The sequence below is a fragment of the Magnolia sinica genome, chromosome 3 (assembly GCF_029962835.1).
Source record: "Magnolia sinica isolate HGM2019 chromosome 3, MsV1, whole genome shotgun sequence".
Lineage (NCBI taxonomy): Eukaryota > Viridiplantae > Streptophyta > Magnoliopsida > Magnoliales > Magnoliaceae > Magnolia > Magnolia sinica.
In genome coordinates this window covers 14,365,674-14,387,786 of record NC_080575.1, presented here as the reverse complement: position 1 = coordinate 14,387,786, position 22,113 = coordinate 14,365,674, and the positions used below count along the sequence as shown (strand labels likewise).

At 41.5% G+C, this 22,113-nt stretch overlaps 2 protein-coding genes across 2 annotated transcripts in view; both read left to right on the top strand.

The window, feature by feature from the left end:
• The window catches only part of LOC131238813 (putative pentatricopeptide repeat-containing protein At1g68930), a 64,634-nt gene extending 53,960 nt beyond the window's left edge, over positions 1–10,674 (top strand). Inside the window, exon 13 of the mRNA XM_058236408.1 lies at positions 7,686–10,674. Within this exon, the coding sequence (XP_058092391.1) occupies positions 7,686–10,105 (2,420 nt within the window). The 3' untranslated portion in view covers positions 10,106–10,674. The remainder of the gene's footprint in view (positions 1–7,685) is intronic.
• Positions 10,675–17,565: 6,891 nt separating this feature from the next.
• On the top strand, positions 17,566–21,346 carry LOC131239573 (CRIB domain-containing protein RIC4-like). The gene is made up of 3 exons (XM_058237339.1): positions 17,566–17,766; positions 18,004–18,102; positions 20,452–21,346. Exons 1-3 carry the CDS (start codon positions 17,640–17,642, stop codon positions 20,697–20,699), a joined length of 474 nt encoding a protein of 157 aa, XP_058093322.1. The 5' UTR covers positions 17,566–17,639; the 3' UTR covers positions 20,700–21,346.
• Positions 21,347–22,113: the final 767 nt, after the last annotated feature.

Here is a 22,113-nt window from a genome sequence, read left to right as displayed (position 1 = left end):
GTGAATGACAACAATGCGTGATAAGACGGACTTTCTATACAAGAACAAAATGTGGGTGCTGGTAGAGTTATTAATTTGTAAGAAAGCGATTGAGTGCAAGTAGGTTTTTTGGAAGAAACTGAATAGGTACAAAATTGAATTAGTAGCGAAGGGTTATGCTCAGAAAGAATGTGTCAACTTCGATGAGATATTCGTACCAATGGTCAAGTAAGTATCTATCATATTCGTATTGACATTGGTTGGTCAATACAATCTGAAATTGAAACAGTTAAATGTGAATATTGCATTTCTACATGAGGAATTAGAATAACATATCTACATGAAGCAACCTGAAGGGTTCAAGATACGGGGAACAGATAATAAAGTTTACATGTTAAAAAGGTTATTGTAGGCCTGAAATAATAGCATAGCCAGTAGTATAAGAAGTTTAATTCTTTCATGTTGAGCAAATGGCTTATCAAAAGTGATTTTGATCATCGTGTCTACTTTAGATCACTGAGTGGTGAAATTTTCATTATTCTAGTATTGTATGTTAATGATATGCTTATCACCAGCTATAACATATTTGAAATTAATATATTGAAGGCTCAATTATCAAAGACATTTAAGATGAAAGATCTGGAGGCCGCAAAAAAGGATTCTTGATATCGATTTACAGAAAGATGAGGAAATGAGTAATCTATGGTTGTCTTAGGAAGAAGGTCTTGGTCAAGTTTGGACTTGAAAATGCAAAATCAATTAGCACACCCCATATTGCAAATTTTCGGCTTTATTCGAACAATGTCCCGGATCAGATGAAGAAAATCAGTATATGTCTTGTGTGCCCTACTTGAGTACGATTGACAGTCTTATGTACATCATGGTCTATACTAAACTAGATATTTCATATGTTGTAGGTGTTATGAGCAAATACATATTAAACCTTGGTAAGCAACACGAGAAGATAATGAAATAGTTACTTTATTACATACGAGGTACGATGGGCTATGTCTTGACATTTGAAAAACATGATAAGAGAACTGTAAGCTATGTGGATGCGAATTATATTGGTAATGTGGACACATAAGGTTGACTTCTGGTTACTCGTTTGTGTTAGCGGGTGGAACGATCAGTTGGATGTCGAAGCTTCAGTATGTAGTTGCTCTTTTCACAACTGAAGTGGAATATATGACATCGATGGAAGCATTTGAGGAAGCCGTTTGGTTTAAATGGATGATGAATGATTTGGGGCTTCAACATGAAGTTATACCTGTGCATTGTTATAGAGAAAACACAATCAATTTAGCGAAGAACTCGATGTACCATTCCCAGGCTAAATACATTTATGTGCGTCATCATTTTATCTGACAAATGCTAGAGGAATGCGGTGTTATTCTTGAGAAAATTCACACCAATGAAAATCTAGTGGACATGCTTATAAAAGTGGTTCTTGTAGTGAAATTCAGATTTTGCTGGACTTCTCTAGCCTTGACAAAGAAAAAATGAAGACAGAGTGTGCACAATAAGCGAAGATGATGAATGATGCTGCTATGAAAGAAATTAGAGATGGTGATAGGAGTTTGAAACAGTGGAGCTGGAAGATTAAAGCTATGGTGGAAACTATTGATTGAGGGACTTTAATATGTTGTTGAAATAAAATTTTCGACTCAATCGTCAACCTTGTTAATTTGATCGAGAAAATCTTAAAAATCCAACTTTACTCTTTGGACACTTTTGGCCTTTTTGATTCGATCAACCGAGGTTTCGATTTGTTCGATGGCCTATCAATTACAGTCAATTCAATCGATAGTCCGATCCATAATTTTTGCAATTTCTATATAAGTGTTTGTTTTGTTTCTAATTGTGTATGGGGTGTAAAAATACCATGTTAATTATGCGATTAGGGTTACGCAAAACATGAAAGCTTGAGAGTCAAGGGTTTTGAGAGGGATAAAGGTAGGGTTTTTCATTTGTGAGTTGTTCAATCTCTTGTAATTCTTCTGATATAGATAATTGTTTGTTGCTTTGTGCTGTGATATATATATATATATATACTGTAAGGAGTTTTTTCTCATAAATTTTTGTGTTTTCTTTAATTGTTTGAATTTTCTTTCTCCATTACATTATTTGATTATATCTTAGGTTGCTTTTACTTCCAGCAAGTCGTGTTAGAACTTGTTGCATTCCCAACATATTTATCACAATCATCACGGTTGGCCTCACCTACTTTATTGCAGTAAAGTTCTTGAAATGCACGTGACCCTCCCTCTTTATTGGATATGCCAGACCCACTACTGTTGTACATGCCTTGATTAGTGTTAGGCTAATTTTGCCCTTATAATTAACTGCCATGAGGTTTGGGCATTTTTGTCTTTTGCCTAGGGTCAACCTCGGCCTACCTTGGCCTAGGCCTCATTGGAAGAAAGGGACAACCCAAAAATCACCTTGATCCAAAACCCAGGTGGGCCATGCCTGTCACATGCATTGGGCATCGCACAATCCCTACTAGTATTAAATATCTTATTTTCACATCGAATTTGGACCACTCAATATTTTCCTCTTAACCATCCATTTGATAGCTGTCAATTGGACGGTTGGGATTGTTTGATCAATGTAATTTTAGGGATATAACCCATCCACATCCGGACCTAGAATTTGGATGGCTTGGATAGCTGTAAATCAGTGCCACAAGTGAGGAGGGCGAACCCCTGTCATTTTTGAGTTGTGCAAAATAAACAAAGGAGTCTATCCTTATTGGAAACGGATTGGCTACTCCCCCTGACACCAGCCCATTGGCTGATGGTCGTGCTTTGTGGGCCCCACCATGATGTATGTTTTTCATCCATTCCGTTCATCCATTTTTACGGATCATTTTAGGCTTGATAGTAAAATTGAGAGGTATCTAAGTCTCAGGTGGACCACACCACATGAAAACAATAGCGATTGGATATCCACCATTAAAATCCTCCTAAGGCCAACTGTACTGTTTATTTGACATCCAATCTGTTGATTAGGTCATATAGGCCCAGATGAAGGGAAAAAACAAAAATCAGCGTGATCCAAAACTTTTATGGCCCCCAAAATGTTTTTAATGGTCGACGCTAATTAAATACTGTTTCCTGCAATGTGGGAGATTGGGATATACCTCATTTTTGGTCTCGTACCGTAAAATGATCTGTAAAAATAGATGGACGGCATGGATGAAACACATACATCATAGTGGGGCCCACATAGCACCCACCACCAGCCACTGGCTAGTGTCAGGGGGAGTAGCCAATCCGTTTCCCTCCTTATTTTCCTTCTGGCAGTTGATGTGGGCCAGTGGTGTATTTTTCCTACTGTCTTGGGCTAAAGATGAAGGGATGGGATCCTCTTCAAGCCTTTATATATACTTATGATATCACGCCTTTATAACACGTGTGAGATCCAAGCAGTCCATGAGGTGGACTATAACATCAAGACATTCTAAATATCAAGCTTTTATATATACTTATGATATCGAAAATGATTGTGAAACAAATGAACAAATTGGAAAGCTCTTATCCAGTCCGCCGTTCATCTGTAAGCCTGCCTTTCTGTAGCGTGGAATCTGGCACGTGTGGCCCACCTAGTGAGCTGGTCCGACATTGCACGTGTATGCGACAATAGCATTTGCATTGAAGTACATGCGTGTAACTACACACACGTGAGCATGAGACAAAGATACAATTTTCCGTACCTTTTGAACTTAAGGAGTCAAATCATACTCAGGCCGTCCATGACAAGGTACGGAGAATATACGAACTCAAATAAAACAAAATTGGTGGAGCCAATGTCTCTGAGGGGGCGGTTTGGATGTATTCAAAATCATGTACTCGCATGTGCTGTCTTGCAGACGCACGGAACGTTATGCAGTGTACCAAACAGTGTTTGTAAAGCATTTATAAGGCATGGAAATGGTACATGTGAAGAGCTTGAAATAATTGGTGATATGGTTAATATTACAAGATACGTACGCATTGATTAATACATGTGTTGTATGTGGGTGTGTAGACACTCCACTACGGCTAACATGATGATCAGAGCATAATGAGAAGGAAACGGATCGGCTAGCTACTCACCCTGCCACTAGCCAATGGCTAGTGGTCCGTGCTCTTTGGGCCCCACCATGATGTTTGTGTTTCATTCATACGGTTCACTCATTCTTCTATGTTATTTTATTGTATAAGCCCAAAATTGAGTTTGATCCAATTCTCAAGTGGACTGTGCCGCACAGTGTTGATTGAACGCGACCATTAAAAACTTCTTGGGGGCCACAAAATTTTTGGATCAATCTGATATAAATTTTTTCCCTTCATCCAACTATGTATGACCTAATCAATAAGTTAGATGTCAAATAGTCATTACAGTGGGCCCTAGGAGGTTTTTAATAGTGGACATTCAATCACAATTGTTTTCCCATGGTGTGGTCCACCTGAGATTTAGATCTACCTTAATTTTGGGATTAAGCCCTAAAATTATCTTTCAAAATGGATGGACGGCATGGATAAAACACATACTTCATGGTGGGGTTCACATAACACTAACTACTAGCCACTTGGCTGTTGACAGTGTCACTAGCCAAATTGCGTCCTAATAATAACCATCTTGGTCAATTTAATTAAACTTAGTCCAACTTATAAACCCAGTTAATTCATTAAAACTTAGTTAACTCAATCATCGTAATTCCAAGCTCAAGTTCAAGGCTAAGCCCATTACTACTTAGGATCATAATAAGATAAAATCTGGTAAACTAGGGGGGGAAAGTGCTACCTCGGGAGTCTCCAGTAAAATATGGAGGCCATGCATGTGGTGAGTGGTGCATAGTATACCGCCTGCCATGTGGACATTCTCTACATTTTGTAGGGATGTTAGGTGGGGTGATAATATCATCAACTCTCCTTATTAAGCGTGCTGGAAAGGAAAAAGACCTCGTTGTTCTTATCCTTGGCCAAAATTATAACTTTTGCTCTTCAATCTAACTATCATGATTGTGTCATGTGGCAGCAGCGAATCCCAGCCATTTGACTTACTTTTACAATTGGACTTCTCAAGAATAATCAAAATGTCATCCCAAAACCCTATAAATATATAATTTTACAACTGGATAGGGGTCGGCCTTCCACTCTCTTATGTAGCATTTATTAGCTTCGCCAGGTTAGGAGGATTGTGTAATAAGCGGAGGCCTATGCCTTATAGAAATTATCTACATAAGATTGTCCCTTGACTCGTAGGCCCTAACACAAGGTTAGAATTCTAAATCTTGTAGAGTGGTATCTTACTGAAGGCTCAGGCTCCCTCGGAAGGAGGCCTACCATTATTCCATCTTCCGGTTGGAGTCTGCCCTCAGGGTTATACTATGGGGGTTATATTTGATGGTCTTGAAGGCAGTCAACCTGTGACTCACATGATCATGATCATAGAATATATTAGTGAAATTCAAGTGGCAAGCAACACCCTGGTGCATAGCTCAAGTGGTAAATTGAGTAAAAGATACCTCAATGAGGTCTTGGTATCGATCCCTAGTGGGGGTGGCTAACAGTGAAGTGTGAACTCCCAACTGGGGGTACAAAAAAAAATGAAGAATAAAAATAAAATAAATAAATAAAAATGGCAACCTAGGGTCAACCGATTTTACGGACTTGGGCGTTAGGTGTTTATCGGGCCATGCTTAGACTGGCTGGCACAAACCCGGCCCATTTCAATTTCTTAGTACGGAAGGAACCTCTTCCCTTCATTATTTCTTAAAATGACAAAACCGTCCTAAGGCATGTACACATTGCATACGTGGAATTCTAGGTTATGGCCTATGGCTATGGGTCCCAGTTTAGATTTGGACGCGGTTTGGCTGGTGACCCAACACTAGACATCTAGCTAGTGTCAAAGCATTGTGGGCCCCACCATGATGCATGTGTCTTATCCACGCTGTCTATCCATTTTTCCGGATCATTTTAGGGCATGAGCCCAAAAATGATGTAGATCCAATATACAATTGGACCACACTAAAGAAAACAGTGGAGATAATGACATCCACCTTTGAAACCTTACTAGGGCCCACAACTATCTTTATTTTTCATCCAACCTATTCATGAGGTTACACAGATATGGATGAATTGAAAAACAAATATCAGCTTGATCCAAAACTTCCATGGCCCCCGAAGAAGTTTTCAATGGTAACCGTTCAATCCCCCCTCTTTCCCGTGGCGTGGTCCATTTGAGCTTTGGATCTGCCTCATTTTTGGCGTAGTGCTAAAATGAACGTGCAAATTAGATGGACGGCATGGATAAAACACATAGATCATGGTGGGACCCAAAGAGCTTTGACGCCAGCTAGATGGCTGGTGTTGGGGAACGGATTGGCTACTCCCCCTGACACCACCCCTGGGGCTAGTGGTCGGTGTGCTGTGGACCCCACTATGATGTATGTGTTTCATCCATTCTGTTAATTCATTTTTAAAGATGATTTTAGGGCTTCATCCCAAAAATGAGAGGTATATACATCTCAGGTTGACCACACCACATGAAAACAATAGAAATTGGATATCCACCATTAAAATCCTCCTAAGGCCTACTGTACTGTTTATTTGACATCCAATCTGTTGATTAGGTTATACAGGCCCAGATGAAGGGAAAAAACAAAAGTCAGCTTGATCCAAAACTTTTATGGCCCCAAAATGTTTTTAATGGTCAGCACTCATTCAACACTGTTTCCTGTCATGTGGTCCAATTGAGATTGGGATATACCTCGTTTTGGTTTCATATTATAAAATTATCTGTAAAAATAGATGGACGGAATGGATGAAACACATACATCATGGAGGGCCCCACAGAGCACCGACCACCAGCCATTGGCTGGTGTCAGGGGGAGTAGCCAATCCGTTTCCGATTTATTCCTCCTCAAGAGATATTCGCAATAAATGCTCGAAGAAGGTTCTTGCACGTTTCGATTCCACCTACACCACTTTTTTCGAGTTCATTTTAGGTTATTCCACCAAAAACGAGGAGGATCAAACACTCAAGTGAGCCACACGAGAGGAAACAGTGGGGATTTAGTGACCACCGTTGAAACATTTATATCACCACAAAAGTTTTTTATCGGTTTAGTTTCTTGGTCTTTTCACTTCATCTCAGTGAAAATGACCTTATAAACGGTTTGGATGGAATATAAACATCAAGGTGGATCCTGGGAAGGTTTCAACGGTAGGAATTCCTTTCCTCACTGTTTCATCCAGTATGGCCCACTTGAGTTTTGGATCCTAGTCATTTTCGGTATCATGTACTAAAATGAGTTCAAAAAACGGATGGACGGGTTGGATTTCTAACAAACATTACAGTGGGCCCCATCCAGAATCCTTGCGCAGGAACTTAGCCAATCCGTTTCCCTGGTGTTGGGGTCAGATGCCAAACCACGTCACCAAACTAGTTAGAGTATCGGATCAGTAGATATCCATTGGACGGTTAAAAATGAAAATAAAAATAAAAATCCAATGGTCGGATTTCAACGAACAAGTGTCCACGAGTTAGGGGTGAGGATTATTTAATCAATCTGATATTGGGTCCGTGAATAAGCTAGAGTGGGCTGCTCAATTTATTCAGTTTAATTGTACATGTGTACACTTTGTAAGTGCCTGAGTATCAAGTGTCATACTCATCCAGAGTATCAAATCACTCTCCTCTGGTGTTCTGAGGCCGCTCCGCACATGCGCGCAGCAAACCACCATACCGCATGCCCCTACCAAAGCCGACCGTTGCTCTTGACGTTTTGAAATTCCCGCGCCTTTTGTCCTCCTCCCGCCAAGCTCCTCTTCCAACAACAACATTCTCAACATCATCAATCAAACGCTTCCTAACAACCATCAAACTCAACCCAAATGACCATCTCACTACTCTCATCTTCCAATCTTCCTACCACTCTCCATCCTTTTCCGCCGAAATCCCACAAGAATCCTTCTTTCATTTGCTCAGAAATGCCGCGAAGACCGAGAAAACTCTTTCGGAAGTCCAAGTTCTACACTGTCGAGCAATCAAGACCGGTTTCGAACAGAACCCGCAAGTGGGTAGCTGTCTTTCGAATCTGTATGTGAGATGTAGGTGTTTGGATCATGCAGGCAAGCTGTTCGATGGAATTCCCAACAGAGATGTGCGTGCTTGGACGGTTCAAATCACAGGTTATGCCCGTATTGGTCTCTTTGGAATGGCGGTGGATCTCTTCTCTCGAATGCAAACGGAAGGTGTTTTACCGAATTGTTTCACTCTATCTTGTGTTCTAAAGGGTTGTGCGGGTGCTAATTTTCTCAAAACCGGGAAGGAAATTCATGGATGGATTTTGAGAAATAGGATTGGATTAGATGTCGTTTTAGAGAATACAATCATTGACTTTTATGTGAAATGTGGTGTGTTCGATTACGCAAGAAGAGTATTTGAAATGATGGATGAAAGGGATACGGTGTCTTGGAATATTATGATAGGTGCCTATTTACAAATCGGAGACATAGAGAGATCGGTTGAATTGTTTAAAAGATTGCCCTTTCGGGATGTTGCCAGCTGGAATACGATCATGGTTGGGCAAATGCGAAATGGGTTTGTTAGGATGGCATTGGAGCTTCTTTATCAGATGGGTGAAATTGGACCCAAGTTCAATCAATTCACATTCTCCGTCGCTTTGGTACTGGTTTCTTCACTATCCATGTTGGGATTAGGAAGACAGATTCATGGCCATGTACTCCGAATTGGGTTTGAGTCCGACTTGTTTATAAGGAATTCACTTATTGATATGTATTGCAAGTGTGGGAAAATGGAATACGCAACAGCTGTTTTCGATAAAATGTATAATTTGCAAAATCCCACAATATTCCATGATGGATTGACGGTGAATGCCATCACGTGGAGCTCCATGATTACTGGATATGTTCAAAATGGTAGGTGTGAAGATGCTCTCAATCTCTTCTGCCATATGCTTCGGGAAGGCATCTATGTGGACCCATTTACCCTCACAAGCATAGCTTCGGCCTGTGCGGATGCTGGAATTTTAGAGCAAGGAAGGCAGATCCATGCCTCCATTGAGAAACGCGGACACAGATATGATGCTTTTCTGGCATCTGCGATCATTGACATGTATGCTAAATGTGGGAGCTTAGATGACGCTCAAGCGATTTTTTATAGGGCAAGACCTAGTGATCAGAGTGTTGTGTTGTGGACTGCGATTGTATCTGGTTGTGCTTTGCATGGGCGAGGAAGGGAGGCCATCCGTCTCTTCGAGCTGATGTTGAAGGAAAACATTCAGCCAAATGAGATAAGCTTTGTAGGCGTTTTATCTGCGTGTAGCCATGCGGGGCTGGTTGAAGAAGGCCATGCATATTTCAAGTCAATGCAAGAAGACTATGGGATAGTTCCTGATGTGGAGCACTTCACTTGCATGGTTGATCTTCTCAGCCGAGCAGGCCGACTTGATGAAGCAAAGGACTTCATTCATAAAAATGGTATCTCCCACTTGAATGTTGTGTGGAGGGCATTGTTATCTGCTTGCCGAGTTCACAACAATATTGAGATGGGGAAATGGGCCTCTGAACAGCTGCTTCAACTTGAGCCATTCGATGCTGGTTCTTACATTTTGTTATCGAACATCTACGCGACCACACAAAGATGGGCCGAGGCAGCAAAAGTAAGGAGTTTGATGCAAGTCAGAGGGGTTAAAAAGCATCCGGGTCAGTCTTGGATCCAACTGAAGAACCAAGTTCACACGTTCCTTGTGGGTGATTGGTCCCACCCGCAAGCAGCTGAGCTTTATTCTTACTTGGAAAAGCTGATTGGGAGAATGAAGGAAGTGGGGTATTCGACCAATACGAATCTGGTTCTTCATGATGTAGAAGAAGAGCAAAGGGAAGTTCTTATCAGTTACCACAGCGAGAAGCTTGCAGTTGCATATGGTATCATGAGCACGCCTTGTGGGACCCCTATCCGTGTCATGAAGAATCTGCGTGTTTGTGGTGATTGCCACACAGCCATCAAGTACATTTCTGAGGTTACAGATCGGGAGATCATGCTTAGAGATGCATATCGGTTTCATCATTTTAAGAACGGGAGCTGTTCTTGTAGAGATTATTGGTGAAAACAGCTGAAATGTGCTTCTGGTGGATTAGAAAGAAAAATCTGGTGTTCTGTTTAAAAAGACTCATGGCATTTGTCGCTGATGGCCCATCGATGATGGGGACGTATCACAGCATGGTCAGATGATCCAGACTGAGCATTTGGTGGGCCATATGATTGATGGACACTATAAGTCACATGAGTGGGACAATTATAGTCGCGAGGTTTTTTCCCATTTAATGTGGCGGTTATCCATTTCTGTTTTTAACCATCTTTTCAGAGGCTGGTAATTCGATCGCTGGGACCATCCCACCGATACCATATTTGTGCAGTCATCTATTCATTCAGGGTCATTCGATGGACGGTAAACATCATCTGTCCAAGCTAGCAATGGGCCCATCATGGTTGGTGAAGTGAACAAACTCTCGAGTAAGGTTGATAATCTGTGAAAGGTCAGTCACTTCTCTCTGAATGAACTTACCAATGACTTATATTGAGGTAATTAGCAAATAGTGTCGAAGGAAATTTCTCAATAAATAAGCCCATGAATGTAAAACTGTCTGTATGAAATTGGAGCTGGTTTTGAGGTGCTGATGGGGCATGTATGTGCAAGGCCGGGCTGTTCATACCATGGGCTGAAACCAGTCTGATCATTAGGTGGGCCACATGCACAATAAAAAAGAAAGTGAATGGCTAAAAGGAATTGACCAGCAGATCACATTCGACATGCTTATGTGGCCCACCTGATGACTGGTACATCTTGATTTTTGAGCTGTGGAATGATAAGACCAACCTGATGTCTAACCTGGATATCTCACCTTTGTGCCACCCATCATTTTCACATAGTGGGACCCACCTGATCAACCAATGTTCTATCACTCATTTTGATTTGGATGCGGTTTTCTCGCAAACCTGGTCACAGGGAGTTCTTCTAACCAAAGCTCTGTGGGGCCCACAGAGGTGTCCACCTGACATCCACTCCTTCCATCAGTTTTGCTAGCTGCCTCGAAATTCAAGTGGGCCACACCACAGGAAACAGTGAAGATGGAAAATAGGGAGTTCTTGTAACCAAAGCTCTGTGGGGCCACAGAGATGTCTGTGTGACATCCACTCCGTCCTTCAGTTTTTCCAGATCATGTTACAACAGGTGCCCAAAAATGAGGCACATCCAAAAATCAAGTGGGCCACACTGCAGGAAACAGTGGGGATGGAAACACACACCATTGGAACTGTCCACCATGATGTTTATATGACATCCAATCCGTTCATAAAGTGATTCATCAAGATGAAGGGTCAAAATCAGTTTATATAAAAATGCAACTTCTGAATGAATTGCAAAAATGTGTTTTCATCCCATGCATTTCAATGGACATTCTATCATCCAGGTTATGTTTCCCTATTACCAAACAGGCCTTTTCAACTATAATTAAGATCCGCTGGTATAGGATTGGATGATTCTTGTGCTAGTTGATATTAAACTGCATAGGTTGGAGATGGTATAAAGAAAGAGAATTTTACAAAAACTCTCTAATTAATATGGAATTTACACGCCGAGAGCTTTTTCAAAAGATTTTCACTCATTAGTTGATATAATTTTCATTCTACTACCTTGCATTTCTTCAACCGCCGGTTGGGTGGATGTGTGGGCAAATGGGTTGACTGCTTGTGTGAGCACCACCATGATGTTTATGTAAAAATCCATCCTGACCATCGGTGCCTCACCTCATGTTAGGCTGAGGGACCAAAACACACCCCCATCTGTGATTCTGGTGGACCATACGATTGAAACAGTGAATAGGTAATGATCACCCCCAAAACTATTCCCCTTGGTTTTGCCTATATGAATCACGGATAGGCCTGATTTTTAGGCCCTGGATTTAATTTTTGATGTGGCATCAAATGGTTGGAGTGTATTTCATATAATCATCATGATGGGCCTTGTAAAAGTCAATGGTGCACATCTCTCTCCCAACTGTTTTCTCTAGGATGGTCCACCTGAATCACAAGTCAGCCTGATATTTCTATTCTTTTCTTTCTTTTTAATTTTTTCGTGCTCTGGGCCTAAATTGGTGGGATTACGCATTTAATAGCCGGATGGTATTTTGCATACACATCATGGTGGGCCTCGCTCTTGATTTTGATGGACCTATTGTGATGTTTATGTAAGATCCAGTCCAATCATTAGATATTTAGTCATTGTTAGGTCCAGAGGAAAAAACAAGGCTTACCTGTGATTTTGGTGGGCCACACAAAAGAAATAGTTGTGAGAAAGACATCCACCCTTGATTTTTACAAGGCCCATTGTAATAATTACATGAAATCCACTCCAGCCAGTAGATTTCATATAAAAATTTAAGCATGTGGCCCAAAAATTATACTCAATACATGATTCATGCAGGCCACACTAATGGAATCAATTCGGAGGACAAGCATTGACATCTAAACTGTTTCTAACCATGTGATCCACCTAAGTCACGGTTGGAGCTGATTTTTTGGCCCTTGCCCTAACATGGGGTGACATACCTGTTAGTTGGAGGGGATTGTATATAAACATCATGGTGGGTCCGCCCAAGCTACCAACCCATTTGCTTATAGGAGAGCAATGAAGTAAAGTTAGGGCTGAAAGTCGAGCGGATTGGGTCGGGTTGGTGCTCAACCATAGCCCAACCTAAGGTTCTTATACCTCAGCCCTAATCCAACCCAACCCAGGGTCGGAAATTCTCAACTCAAGCCCAACCCAAGTGGGCTTTGTTGGGTTGGTCGGGTAGATACATGCTAATATTTTCATTATTACAGTAGTCTATCATATTTCAATACATGCCTTCTTTTTATACCTTTGATTTTATTAATTATATTTTTAGTTATTTATGTAAAGAACTTCAATTTTTCTAAACAAACAAGCTAAAATATAGGACAACTACTCCTTTAAAAGTCGTGTTGGGTAGCATGCAATTTATTTGGGAGAGAGAAATCTGACACATCTTGTTAGCTTAAGTCATCGGAAATGACGTGGACCAATGAGACCTAATGGTACTAGAATTTCCCATACCTTCAACACAAACGTTCCCCACTCAATTATAATTTATAAGTAACTTATATATTGATCACGTCCAGTTGAGTCAGGCAACCTGAGACATCAACCCGAGCCTGACCTAAGTTTTATCGGGTTAGTGTTTATATAGCCCAAGCTCGAGACCAAACCCGATACATCCTGCCCAAGCCCAACCCAATGTCGGTCCGGTCACCGGTCGGTCGGGTTGAACCCACACAACTTTCAGCACTAAGTAAGGTAGTGGAATGATGATATTGGTTAGTGAGGTACCTTTTTAAAAGGTCAAAATTTCGGGTGGTTTTTTTTTTTTTGTAAAATTTCAAAACAAAAAAAGGGTCCGTTTGGATGCAACCTCTGGAAACCCTTTTTCCCAGTGGTTTTTATTCGGATGAAGTTGGTGAACATGCATTCAATGAGGGAAACGTTTTGGCGACAAAAGCCCCTTTGCTGGTGCATCCAAATGGGCCCTTTAGATGTGGACTTGAATTACTGTTGGGCTGAGTTGACTCAGCGGGTCACAGTTTCAGTCTGTCTGGTCTACCAAGTTTCTATTTCTATTTTACGTTCATTGCTTGCTTGTTAACGTTCTTATTCTCTGATTAACTCAGCACGGTCCACATGGTGAGTTGACTCAGTCTCAGCTGAGCCTATGCAATGCAAGTGTAGAAGATCGATACAAGTACAATGATGCGTGCGCTGAGAAAAGGGCACGTGGCTCAATCCGACAGTGCAGAATGTTGCAGCTGTGAGGGTGGGTCGCCTTTTACCTAACGAAGAAAGAGATGAACTGGAGCTTGGCTTGATCTCGTCTTCAACTGAGTTGACTCGGTCGAGTTGTATGATTACTAAGCTTGGATTTGAACTGGTATGACTGAGTTGACTCGGGCGAGTCCCATGGCAGCAACAGTAAGCTTTACTGTCAGAATCTGGGCCTGCTTGCTTTGACTTTCTGGAAATTGTGGACGAGCTGAGTTCACTCGGGCGAGTCATGAGTTTGCCGAGTCTTTTAAGTCTAGTCGCTAGCCGAGTGAGACTTTCTTGGGCTGGAATGAGAGCGGATTGGGTGTTACCCGGCGGCCCACCTTGATGATTTATTACATATACATGCCGTCCATCCATTTATCAATCCCATTTTAGCTGTGGTACCAAAAATTAATCAGATCCAAATATCAGGTGGACCACACCACAGGAAGCAGTGGTGATTGAACACCTACCATTAAAAAATACCAAGGTCTCATAATAAGCAGATCCATAATGTTTATTTTCCATCCAACACGTTTGTAAGGTCAAACAGACATGGATCAAGGGAAAATACAAATATCAGCTTGATCCAAAACTTTGGCCTACAAAAAGATTTTAACGGTTATTTACCACTTTTTCCAGGGGTGTGGTCCATATGAGATTTGCATCTTCTTAATTTTTGGAATAATTTCCTAAAATGAGCTGAAGAAACGGATGGACGGCGTAGATATATAATAAAGTGAACAAGATGGGCCCCACACGGTAAGGGTAACACCCACCAAGCTGTTACTCGGTAACACCTAATCCGCTCTCCGCGGTTGTCAATGGGCCGGGCTCGGGTCTAAATTTAGAATTTTAACCAGCTCGGTCCGAAGGCCCGGCCCGAAACAGTTCAAAATCCGGGCCGAGAATTACTCCAGGCCCGGATGACAGCCCCAAATACTGTGGAAACTCACCTAACCTAACAACTAACTAGAATGTTTAAAGCTCCAGTGTGGGTTTGCCACGAAGTATGAAGATTTCGAGAATTCATGCGCTTTGCACGTGGAACACATCACATGCATCCAATCCGTCCAAAATTTGGTCCCGTTGTGGCGGAAGCGTATACGAGAAATTGCATGGATTGAACTATCCCAGCTATCTGCTTTTAGCCATCAAATGGATGGCCGACAACAGTCCAAATTCAATAGGCAATATCTGATGGTGAAGATCGTTCGATCATGTGATTTTTCTGGCTATGCATGATCCATGATGAGGTCCATGATTTCGATGGTCCAAATCAGTTTGGAGTTATCGGGTGGATGGGTTGCCACAATTTAGCGGAAGCGGATTGCCCGGCGACTGGACGCTGCTGCCATGGATCCCTAACTGTTGGGCCCACCATGATGCATGTTCCTTACATCTACGCCGTCCTTCCGTTTTGAAATCTCATTTTAGGGTATGATCTCAAAAATGAAGCAGATCCAAATCTCAGGTGGACCCCACCTCAGGAACAGTGGCGACTGACCATTAAAAATTTATTGTGGGACATAAGAGTTTTGGATCAAGCTGATATTTGTGTGGTCCGTTCATCCAGGTATTTGTGACCTTATCAACAGGTTGGATGGAAAATAAACATTCTGATGCCCCCCATGACCTGGATGAAGGGACAACAGGAATATATCCAAAACTTTTGGGGCCCACCAGAAGTTTTTAATGGTCAAATCACCACTGTTTCCTGTGGTATGGTCCACCTGTTATTTGGATTTACTTCATTTTTGGAATGATACCTTAAACTGAACTGTCAAAACGGATGGACGGCATGGATGTAAGGCACCTACATCACGGTAGGTCCCGGATCCACCTAAGCTGACCCAACTTTGCTAGAGATTCATTATGATGTATGTATTTCATCCACGCCGTCCATCCCTTTTTCCTAGCACATATGATGTAAGTGGATGAGCCCAAAAACTAAACAGATTCAAAGATCAAGTGGACCACACCACTGAAATTAGTGGGGACGATGATTCCTAAGCCCAACCATGATGTTTATTTGTCATCCAATCTGTCTGTAAGGTTCAACAGATCTGGATGAAGGGAAAACACAAATATCAGCTTGATCCAAAACTCCTGTAGCCTCAAAAAGCGTTTAATGGTGGTTGTTCTATTCCCATTATTTCCTTTGGTATGGTACACTTGAGCTTTGGGTCTGTTACATTTTTGGACTCATTTCTTAAAATGAGTGGATAAAACGGATGAACGACGTGGATGAAACACATGCACCAAGGTGGGCCCTGAATAGTTTGGTCCCCAGGCAATCCGCATCCCAACTGAGCCACTTGTGACAAAAAACACATGTAAGTCTACCCCTTTCTAAAAAGACAAGAGTCTCCTCTCAAAATAGGAATATCGCAATCCCAAAATGCCTAACTCTCTTGGAAAGTTTTGGACCATACACATGAGAGGAATTACATGGTCCACATACCTTATGTTTGCACATTGTATGTGGGTGGGTTTTCAATACAGACAAGTGGGGCCCACCGTTTTCCGATCCAAGCCATCGATCTATTGTGTCCGGTAGTTGATGGGCCATGCCCTGGAAATATGCCAGATCCGAACATCCCACAGACCAATCTTGGGGCTGTTTACAGTTGAATGTGGACCGTTGTTGCCTCCATAGGCTGTGAAATGGAAGGTTGTGACCATCCGCATGAGGATATTTTTGTGGGGTTGTTCATGAACAGTGGTATGAAATATATTGATTGTCTGGATCACCTAACCATGGGCCCCACTCGTCAGAATTGAAAATCTTTGTATCCATCCTCTAGAGATGATGATATACCTTTGTACTTGTGGAGAGAGACATGAGACAATTCCCTGCAAGCAAGGGCAAAAGAAGGGAATCAGTGCTTTAAGCAATCTCAATCCACACATATTCCTCTCAGAATTTCAAAGCTTCCATACAACTTTAAGCTATTCCAATGGATCTGAATCTATCATTGGATTTATATGAGTCTTTAATGGATTATTTTCCAAAATCAGAGTGAAAAGTAGCATATCACATAATAACAAGGAACCCAACACCACCTCTCTACCTCTCTCTCTATCATTCATTGGATTTCTTTCAAGAACCTCAACATGGTCTCCACACAACCTTTAGCTACAATACTCACATCTTGAAAAAGAAGAAAAGCTTGATGTGGGTTTGAGATTGGACGGTGTGGATTGGTCTTAAGAGTCCAAGTCACTTGCAATGGACTCTTTGACATGAAAGTAGTTCATTGGGGAAGAGTCCAGAGCAAGAAAAGAGAAAGGAAAGATGTTTGAAAGGGTGTCTTGGTATGTAAGGGAGGGTAGTAAATTCAAGTGCTCACTTGAGAATAAGAGAAAAATCTTAAACTGACAAGTTAGTTTTGTGGGCTCGACCTGACCCTACTATTTGGACGTGCAATCAACATAGTAGGTTGAATTGCACACAACCAACATTCTCTCTCTCTCTCTCTCTCTCTCTCTCTCTCTCTCTCTCTCTCTCTGCACAATACAACCAACACCCTTCTCTTTCTCCTACCAAACTTGGATCTTTCCTTTCGTACGTAAAATCATGCTAACTTGCTAACACAGCAAATACCACCTAATATAACAGACACCACCTAATATAACAAACTACACTTCTTGGTTGCATGCACATAACCACCTCTCTCTCTCTCTCTCTCTCTCTCTCTCTCTCTCTGTCTGTCTGTCTCTCTCTCTCTCTCTCTCTCTCTCCCCACTGTTCAATGAAGAGATGAGAGATCGTATGGAGCGCCTGGTGGTTCTTCCTTTCTCCATAGGCTGCGTTTCTCAATCAAGCATTGCCGTATGTGAAAATCAACCCAAGAAAACCAAACAAGAACCAAACACACCATCAACAAGTAATCTCCATCTCATTTCCTTACTTTTTCTTTCAAATCTCAATTGGTTTTGTTTTGATGGGTGATTCTCTCTCTCTCTCCCTTGTTTTTTCATTCAAAATTATTTTGTTTTTGTTTTGATGGGTGATGCTCTCTCTCTCTCTCTCTCTCTCTCTCTCTCTCTCTCTCTCTCTCTCTCTCCCCTTGTTTTATTTTCAAATGCTTATTGGGCTTTATTCTGTGTATGTGTTAAAAAAGGAGAGTGCTTATCAGGTGGGAGAATGAAAACATCACTTGGGTTCTCTGGAGGGTTCCAAAGGTTGATCAAGGGCTTCAAGAGCTTCTCTCAATTGTTCGGTAAGTATGAGGTGAAAAACGATCAATTTTCAACTGTTTTAAGTGAACATTTCAAGCTAGGGTTGAACCCTAATCAACCTCACCTGCCCATTTAATTAGTTTATCAATGGGCTGGATCACATAACCCAACCTGGCCAGTCCGGATGAGGTATGGAAAAATAAAAACTCTTTGATTGAATATTTCAACCCTTTGGTTGGACAATTTATTTATGTCAAATTTTCATATTCAAAGAAAAAGAACCGAATCATCTAAGGATTTAAATAATTCAATCCAGAATATTTATTTATTATCTTTCCACCTTACAAAGTGATCAGAATCAGCCGTATAAATGATTTGGATCATTGGAAAATGACCTTAGTTTAAAGGCTAAAGTCCTAACATTATAAGATATTCAATCAAATCTCTATGATGTATGTAGGTTTGGATGTATACATTACTTGGACAGTCCTGACACTTTTAGCCACATGTTCCATTCCTAAACCCAAGTGTGCATGCTAGGTCTACCAGTCGAGTCTGTTGAATCCAACTCAATTATAATTAATGAATCTGGTCCCTTGGGATTGGGTTATATGAATTTTAAGTGGGTTAGGTCAGGCCACAGGTTAACAGGTCATGGGTCAGTTTTGGGCTGGGATTTTTGGCTCTTTTAGTGAATGGGTCTGGCTCAGATTGACCCCAACCTGACCCGGACCTGACCCATTGGCCTCTTGTCTAGTAGGGCTGTGGGCTCATCAAGTACCATTACACCCTGGGGAATTTTTAAATACCGACCTTATCATCATCATCTTATTTTAGTATTATGTGCTGTGGTGGGTGGCCAAAACGGAAACGGATTGGCTACTCCCCCTGCCACTAGCCAATGGCTGATAGTCGGTGCTCTGTGGGCCCCACCATGATGTATGTGTTTCATCCATGCCGTCCAAAAAATTTTATAGATCATTTTATTATATAAGACCAGAAATTAATATATACCAATCTCAAGTGGACCACATTATAGGAAACAATGTTGAACGAACATCGACCATTAAAAACTCTTTGGGGGCATAAAAGTTTTGGATCAAGCTGATATTTGTTTTATCCCTTCATCTGGTTCTTTATGACCTAATAAACAGAAAGGATGTCAAATAAACAGTACATTGGGCCTTAGGAAGATTTTAATGGTGGATATCCAATCGCTATTGTTTTCCTGTGGTGTGGTCCACCTGAGATTTAAATCCATCTCATTTTTGGGATCAAGCCCTGAAATGATCTGTAAAAATGGATGAAACACATACATCATGGTAGGCCCCACGGAGCACCGACAATCAGCCACCGGGCTAGCGGCGGGGGAGTAGCCAATCCGTCTCCACTATATTCCACCAAAAAGAGAGGCTTCTTTTGATTCTGGGCGTCCAAAGCTCTTTCCTGTAAAGGGTATTTCTACGTCACCCGTGCCAACATGGCACGTGTTTGCAACATCCAGCCCGTTCATCAAGCTGGTCCCAGCATATATTTGACCATTGATCACAGAGCTGGATGTTCGCTTGTGGGATGGACCTTCTTTGTCTCCCTATGTAATTATTGAGGTTTCTAAGCTAACTCGTGTACAAGGCAGGTCATGTACACGCCATGCGACATGCCAAGGTGGTACACAGGTACAAAAATCCAAGCCTTCCATCATGTAGCTATGAACTTTTAGATATTCTCTAAAAAAAAAAGGAGTTGGCCCAGTCATCATCTGGGCCACAATAGCCAAGTTCTCTCAGCCGTACACATTTTTTAGTATATCTGTGGCTCAACTCACAAGTGGACCGACATTATTCTTGGGGAAGAGAATCTACATGGTGGTATCCCTCATGTATTGGATCTGGTACCAATATGCCATGCTGGCACACGTGTGTCATGTACACGACCTGATTTGTACACGCGTGGGAGTCGTATTTCTTGAAAATTAAGCAACCCTGAAGCTCGAGTAAGTACATGATCCTCGACCCAATCAGACACAGCATCCTCGGATGTTCAGTTTTTACAACTGAAGCCCATCCAGACCATTAAAATAATGGCCTCACTGTAGATGGACTGATCCCTGAAATTTCGCCAGATCGTAAGATCCGATCCATCCAATCTTTGTACTTTTTGCAAAAATGATTGTGGACTCCTACTGGATATGTTTTCTTAACCGTCTATCTGCAGGTAATCAAAAGAAAGGTCATCACCACCCCAAGAAAGGATTCTTGGGGCATAGTCAATCCACTATGGGTCCCATGAAACCAACGGTCTGGATCACCGAATCATGCCCCCCACAAGCACAATACTTCTACTATGGATGAATTGAGTGTTGATTGATTGATTTTTGGGTCCTTTTGTAGTGTACAAGGAAGAGGAAGAGGATGTAAAGATGGATATGGAGATTGGATTTCCAACAGATGTGAAGCATGTCACACATATTGGATGGGATGGGTCCACCACAACCAACACAACAATGAAGGGCTGGGATGATCTCAAGACCCCAGATTTGATTTCTCTCACTCCAATCTCTCTAAGGCAATTTGAGCTTGCCATGGCTGCTCAATCAGATGCACCCCTTGCACATGGCTCTTCTCTCAGGCTTACCTGATCTTCAGTGCATCTGAGATTGTATAGACCTCCTGACGTTTGCTAATTCCACACACGTGTAGAGTCGTACAAATCCACACGTGGGCGCACGTGTCACGATGTGATACGTTCATAAGATCTGAGCTTTTCATCAGATGAGCTACGTTGTTTAGATCTTCTATCATAATAATCATGCCATTTCACACCTCAGGTGGGCCTTTTCAGATCAAAACAAATGAATGGCTGGAAAAAGGCTTTAGCCTCTTTAAATTTACTTTGCATGTTGTGGCCTACTTAAAGAGTGCAATTATCTATGCAACCATTATTTCTAATCTTATGGAAAGCTCAGATCCTTCACACGTGTTTCGTAGTTGCACCTGTGCCCGCGTGTGTATATGTACGGCTCTACACGCGTGTGCAATTAGCAAATCTCGTCCTACATTATTTTTTGTGGATTGCTGCGTTTGGGAGCTTCGTTGAGTGATGACATACGATAAAGGGTTGTTATTTATACTCCGGCTAGGTGTGATGCTTGATACGCATGCACTTGGAAATTGTATGTGTGTCATACACTAACTCAAATTTAAACCGATTGAACTGTGGAACTCACTGTTGAGGAGTCAATCTAAAATTTTATTAGTTGAATAATCTTAACCTTTGATTCTTGGACACTTGTGAAATAGGACCGTTGATATTCTCCATTTTAATCGTCTGATAATTGACTGTGGATCCGATTGTGGTATAATTAAATAAGTGTAATTTTTTGTTCATCATACATTGACATTGGGACCCATAATTTGGACAGCGTGATTTGAATTACTGGTATATACATTGACATTGGGACTCATAATTTGGACAGCTTGATTTGAATTACTGGTATTCTAAGTAATTTTTAAAGCGCCTGTGTATCATCAACCACACTCCGCCAGAGAATCAAAGTGGATAGGGAAAATTACAGTCAAGCTGGCACTGGGATAGATTTTAATGGGAAGCGGATTGCTCACTGAGTAACACAGTACGGTAAGGGCCTGTTTGGGCGGTGGGATTAGAAGGGATTGGGTGGGGTGGGATGGGATTCATCTGGTTGTGTGCCAATTCTACTCCATGTTTGGGAAGAATCGAAAAGCTTAATTACATTAAATGGAATTGCATTGGTCCAGTGCCAATTTCACTCAATGTTAGTAAGTTGTATAGGTCCTACCATGATGTGTGGGCTATATCCACACCGTCCACCCATTTATCGAGATTATTTTAGACCATGGACCAAAAAATCAGATAAATCTAACGCTCAAGTGGACCCCTCCATAGAAAGCAAGGGGGATTGAATACTAACCGTTGAAAACTTCTTTGGGGCCACATAAGTTTTGGGTTTACCTCATTTTTAGGCCCATGCCATAAAATGAGGTGACAAAATAAATGAACGGTGTCAATATAAC

Excerpts from the sequence above, each read along its gene's own strand:
- LOC131239573 (XM_058237339.1), top strand. The coding sequence starts at position 17,640 with ATGAGAGATCGTATGGAGCGCCTGGTGGTTCTTCCTTTCTCCATAGGC. Across the intron at positions 17,767-18,003 it reads ACCAAACACACCATCAACAA|GAGAGTGCTTATCAGGTGGG; the intron begins GTAATCTCCATC and ends GTGTTAAAAAAG. Across the intron at positions 18,103-20,451 it reads GAGCTTCTCTCAATTGTTCG|TGTACAAGGAAGAGGAAGAG; the intron begins GTAAGTATGAGG and ends GTCCTTTTGTAG.